This window comes from Corylus avellana, chromosome 2, assembly GCF_965113065.1.
Source record: "Corylus avellana chromosome 2, dhCorAvel1.hap1.2, whole genome shotgun sequence".
Lineage (NCBI taxonomy): Eukaryota > Viridiplantae > Streptophyta > Magnoliopsida > Fagales > Betulaceae > Corylus > Corylus avellana.
The window spans coordinates 34,411,278-34,417,791 of NC_142491.1; the positions used below are offsets into that span (position 1 = coordinate 34,411,278).

Here is a 6,514-nt window from a genome sequence, read left to right on the forward strand (position 1 = left end):
AGTCTTTCTCTTAGGTGTATTGTAGTATTACAAACACTTTCACTTTCTACCCATTGGTTATTAATTTTTTTATTGTTACCTGCAAATACTTAACGGTTTCACATTCAAATACAATCATGAGTTTTTATGGGGGGGAAAAAAAATTAGATATACGGTTTATGACCATTTGGGCATTTAAACTTTTACAAGCTTCATTCTCTTTTACCATTGGTTTCATTACATTAAAACCATTTGTTTTCAATGCATGGTCATGTGTTGATCGTTTGTTTTTAATACATGGATTATATGGTAATGATCTTTAAAAGAAACAACATCCCATCACGTCTATATTAGAAATGAGGGCGGTTCAAGCTTTAAGATTTTAATGCTGATTCATTCCGAAGATGTTGATTCGAGCCGAGCTATGAAATGTGTATTTAAGACTAGCTCATTGGAAGCTCGGGCGAGCTCAAACTAAAGCTCATTAAGAATGCTATTTGAGCCAATTCGAGTCGAGCCGGGCTCAACTCGAGCTCGAGCTAGGCTCTTAAATATTAAGTAACTAGATAATATATTAGTTTATGAACTAACTAGATAGTATGTTAACTAATTGCATTGAGGTCAAAGAAGTGATTACTCGATTAGCGGGAGTCCCGGCTACCCAAAGGTATGACAAATATCTAGATCTCCCTGCTTTGGTTGTAAAATCCAGAATAAAAGAATTCCAATCAATTAAAGATCGTGTAAGTAAAAGAGTCAATGACCGGAAAACCAAGTTCTTATCCCAGGCAGGAAAAGAAATTCTCTTGAAGGCGATCGTACAGGCTATTCCCACCTACAGTATGAGTATTTTCCTGCTACCGAAATCTTTATGAAAGGAGATCAATTCCATTATGCAAAGGTTTTGGTGGGGGTCACAAGGAAAATGAGAAGAAAATTCACTGGATGAGTTGGGAGAAATTGGGACGGCCAAAATCACAAGGAGGAATGGGTTTTCGGGACCTAGTATGTTCCAACAAAGCGCTCCTTACTAAGCAAGGGTGGCGTATCCTCCAAAATCCGGACAGTTTGGTCTCTACAATCCTAAAGGCGAAATATTATCCTAATGACACTTTGTTGAAAGCAAAACTGGGGAATAGACCCTCGTTGGCATGGAGAAGTATTATGGCATCAATGGATCTGCTCGAAGAAGGTTTGATGTGGAGAATCGGGGATGGTAAATCAGTGAACATCTTGGGGGACAGGTGGTTACCAAGACCATCATCTTACCAAATCCAATCTCCCTGTCCAGAACTCAACCATGATGCAAAGGTCAGCTTGTTAATTGATCATGAATCACACAGTTGGAACGTTCAGATAGTAAGGGAATTATTTTGTGAAACTGAAGCAAACACCATTTGTTCACTGCCCATTAGCCGCTACAATCAAAGTGACAAACTCTATTGGCGGGTAACTAGCACGGGAGAGTTTTCGGTCCGGAGTGCATATTATCTAGAGATGGACAAAAAGAAAAGAACCATCGGCGAAAGATCCAATAGTACACGAGGTAACAATCTATGGAATTCGATTTGGCAGATGAAGATCTCAAATCCCACGAAATCCTTTTTATGGAGAGCATGCAATAAGATTCTCCCAACCAAGGTTAACCTGATGACGAGAAGGGTGTTGGATAATGACTTATACGATCTGTGCAAACGAGAACCTGAGTCCACGGCCCATGCATTGTGGTCATGCCCTGCAGCACAGGACGTATGGGGATGCTGTAATGTCCGAATCCAAAAAAGCTTATCCATGGAGAGAGACTTTGAAGCAATTATTGAAACGATTCTGGAACGCTGCAGCAAGAAGGATGTTGAGTTATGTGCAGTGATTGCTAGGGGCATTTGGAATAGGCGGAATGCTGTGGTACACGGGGAAGACTTCACCGACCCAAAAATTATTGTTAGCAAGGCGTTGGAGAATCTAAAGCTCTTCCAGTAGATTCAGGAGGCTGGGTGGATGAATGTTACTGTCGTGGATCGAATGGAGGAGGAGAAATGGAAGGCACCTCCAATGGGTAAAGTCAAGACCAATTGGGACATTGCGACAGATTCAAAACAGAATCGGCTGGGTTTTGGAGTAATTATAAGAGACGATAGAGGACGGGTTTTAGCGGCTTTGAGCAAAACGCTAAACTCTATTCAGGAACTAGTTGTGGGAGAAGCTATGGGGGCTTTAGTAGCAGTGGAGTTTAGTAGAGACAGTGGCTTCTTCGATGTCATACTAGAAGGGGATTCCAAGCAAGTAGTTGATGCCATCACCAACACGGGTCCCTCATGGAGCAAATACGGACATATTGTGGGTGATATTCAGGAAGTAAGGAAGACCTTCAGAACGTGGGAAGTTCGCCATGTCAAAAGAGTAGCGAATGAGGCTGCTCACAGGTTAGCTAAGGCCGCCATCAGGGAGGAAGGTGAGAGAATTTGGCTGGAAGATACACCCAACTCCATTCTGGATGTTGTTACACTAGGGCAATCGGCTCTTTTTGTATAGAGCTTTACAGCTCTTGGTTTTTCTACTATTGAGAATAAGATGAGTTACTTTTGATTCAAAAAAAAAAAAAAAAAAAAACTAATACATACACATAAATATTAAGTAACCTATAACATATATTACTTAATTATTAATATGCGTACTTAAATTTATATAACTAATTTTTAGTAATGTATATATATATGACGAGCTAATAATTAGTCGAGCAAATGATCAGATCGAGCTTTTAAACGGGCTGAGCTCACGAGCCCCTATTGACTTTTATCGAGCGAGTTGAGTATGTATCATTTATTAATTGAACGAGTTTCTACAGTAACGAGCAGGTTTTTAAAGTATTGATCTCGAGTTGAAGTCGAGCTAGACTGATCGGGTATCAAGTGGGTTGTTGAACTGACTGATTTATTTACAGCCCTATTAGAAAGTGTTCAATTTTGACAAAATCTCATTCCAAAAGTATTATACTCTTTAGTGAATTTTTATTTTCTGCTCCATAATTGTTCCTTTGTTACTAAAGAGAGTGATAGATCTACTCATTTTTTGTCATCTTCCAATTCAATCAAAGGGTTGTTTATTTGACCTTCTTTATTTGGAAGTGCGTTCTTAATGAATGTAGATGTTATAGTCTAATCCTGAGAGGTTGTGTGTCAAGAGATCCGATCGCACCGAGTTAAACACTCCGGGAGGCACGAAATCAACCTTTAAGGAAAACGCTATTGTGTGATTTTATAACTTTGTGAGATTTTTTCTTGCTCTATTTTAATTTATTTATTGCATTTTATTTATCTTATTGTTAATTGTTCGGATTAATTTTATTTTTGCACCATCCAAATAATTTTAGGGAAAAATGTAAATATAAGTCCTAGTAGTTTACCTGATTTGCAATTAACTTCACATGGTATCAAAATGAATTCAAAGGTTCATGAAGTATGTCAAAAAATAAAATAAAATAAATAATCCTTATAGTTAAATTCCGTTTACTGACTTAACAGATTATGAAAGCGTGAAACGTTAGAGCTAATAAAATTATGATACTTATCATATTTAAGTCAGTGTCACACTAACGGAACATGTTAAATTAGTGAACGGAATTTGACTGTAGAGGCTAAATTATTTTTTTGGCATACCTCAAAAACCTTTAAATTCATTTTGATATCACAATAAACTAATTATAAATCAAATTAATGACAAGGACTAATTTTGCACGCCGTAGTTTAGCCCAGTGAATTTGTTATAAGGTTCACATCCTGAGTGAGGGATCATTGTCATTTCCTGTGGCTGTGAGCTTCACATTTAACAGAGAAACAGAGAAGATGGCATAGTACAAAGGCCATACATGTTAGGTCTCCGGTACTGCCATCATTTATTTCCTGAAATTGATGGCCATTTCTTTCCTTCATTATTTCAAAAAAAAATTGGATTATTAATTTTTAATTATTTTATCAATTATGAATGGTCACACTAAATTGAAAATGTTTTTATAATAAAAGTTAGAGTCCCTTTTACCAGAATGTGGTGTAAAACCTCATTTTACAGTCTTCAATAGAAATTTAACACATCTAGTAAAAATATCAAATACAATAAATACGAAAATACCATATCTTTAATTCAAATCAATATCATTGACTATTTTATTCATTCTAACTTAATGCCGAGAGTAATGCTAAAAGTCACTCTTATGTCACTCCAAGAATTATTTGGCTTCTAAAATCACTATTAGCCCTGTTATTGATTATTATTGAATTTTGATCAAAGTATGATTTTAAAAGTTACCTCATTCTTAGAGTGACACAAAATAGACTTTTAGAAATACTCCAAAGCCCAACACTCATCACGGAACCCTCCTTCCCTCACCTCCGAGCCCCCAACATCGAAGTCTCCAAAACCAACTAAAACGGTAGCTCTGGTAGTTTTGTCAACAAGGCATTTTGTGAAGTGAACAAAATTATTTAGTGTGAATAGTTATATTATTAGGGTAAACTCTACATACCCTCTCAAACTATGACCCCAATTAACAATGGTCCCCCCAAACTACCAAAACATTGTCAATGTCCTCCTAAAGCTAGCAAAAATATTAAAAAAAAAAAGAAAAAAGCTTCTATATATTTCTCAATAAGACAAAAATACCCATATAAATTCAAAAAAAAAAATAATAATAATAATAAATTTTAATTTTTTTTTTAAGGAAAAATTTTAAATTAAAAAGAAGGATTTTTTTAAAAGAAATTTTTTTTTTTTAACTAAAATTTTATTATTATTATTATTTTTTTTAAAAAAAAAGAAATTTCTTTTAAATGATTTTTTAAAAAAAACAGAAATTTTTATTTAAAAAAACAAATTTTTTTTTTAAAAAAAAATTTTGTTTTAGAAAACGAAAAATTTTATTTTCTTAAACGAAAATTGTTCATTTTTTAAAAACAGAAAATTTTATTTAAAATAGTTTAAAAAAAAAATTTAATTTTTATAACAAAACAAAAATCGAATTTTTTTAATTTTTTCTTATGAAAAGGATTTTTTTTTTTTTTTTGTAATTTTAAATGTGGCACCCTTTGGGTTTTTATTTTATTTTAGTTTTAGGCTTTTTTTTCTAGAAATTTTAGTATTTATTGTTCTTATTTTACTAAGGGTAGTTTCGTCATTGGGGGGAACATTGACAATTTTTAATAGTTTGGAAGGGACATTGTCAATTTGGTGGTAGTTTGAGAAAGGTACGTGGAATTTCCTCTATTTTTTTTTAGTATTTTAAACTTAAATGCATGTTTCCTATGCATGCAAAACACTCTGGTAATACCCCGACCTAATCCAAGTTATTCTCTAAAAGTTATAGTAACTCTTACATTTTTTATTTTCTGTAAATCGTAAGGTCCACTCAAATTTTGAGGCAATAATTTCAATGAAGCTAGTTAGTTATTAATGAAAATATACATAATACAATGCATGGGTTTATAAGAACTTTTTGAGTTTTCTATTCAATATACGTAGGTGGTTATTTTGATGGAATAAAACCCTCAAAATATTTTGGGTAATTTTACTTTAAATCCCTGAATTACCATGCGATTTGAGAAGATCCTCCAATGTTTAAAACTTCTCAATTTGAACCTTTAACTTTCAATTGCAGTCAATTTGAACTCCTCTATCAGATTTAGCCATTAACTTATAACGATAATACCTACAAAAACCAAAATGTCCTTGATTTTGGTTTTTTTTTAAGAAAAAAAAAAAGACACATGGGTTAGGCCAAACCCACGTTGGGTCTCGGGCAAAGACCCACGCTAGGTCACGGCTGCAACGCAGAGTGGGTCAACAGGCCAAACCCAAGCGGGTTTGCTGGCCCACGGTTGGGCCGCAGCCGTGACCCAAAGTAGGTCTCTGGTCGAGACCCAACGTGGGTCATGGCCAGACCCATGTGGGTTTGGATTGCTCACCCACGGGTCACAAGGTGGGCAACTTATAGTCAGCCCAAGAGTTCAGCCCAGCCTTAAATTTGAAATTTAGTTGGCCCAAACAATTTGCAACCTTGCTTTTCATATTTCAAATGAGCATTTACGTCCGACTTAGCAAATTTATTTTTTGTTTTAGCTAAGAAGTTTTATATATATATATATATATATATATATATATATTCACTTTTTCATAACAATTACATCGATCTCTAAATATTTTTTCTTAATAATTTTTTTATTCTTATTGAGAAGAGAGAGAATATTAGAGATTAAAAAACGTTTTTTATTTATTTATTTTTATTATTTTTAACATTGGTAAGTAAACAATGTAGCAGCTCACCAAATATTTATCAAATTGTTGAGTCTAATGTAGCTCATGTTTCATTAGTCAAGTTTGTTAGATTTTCCTAGAAAATCCAGCTTACCCATGATAGCTTAAAAGATTAGGACCCTTTTGTCCTCTCCTATGGTTCTCATTGAATATATAAAGCTTGCAACTCATTATTGAGCTCTAATCCTTAATCTAAACTCAAAACTTTTCTCACAAATTAAATGTTGATCAG

At 34.2% G+C, this 6,514-nt stretch overlaps 1 protein-coding gene across 1 annotated transcript; it reads left to right on the plus strand.

The window, feature by feature from the left end:
* The first annotated feature begins 2,001 nt into the window (after positions 1-2,001).
* Positions 2,002-2,511, plus strand: LOC132190696 (uncharacterized). Its single transcript, XM_059605777.2, has one exon. It carries the CDS (start codon positions 2,002-2,004, stop codon positions 2,509-2,511), a length of 510 nt encoding a protein of 169 aa, XP_059461760.2.
* The last annotated feature ends 4,003 nt before the right edge of the window (positions 2,512-6,514 follow it).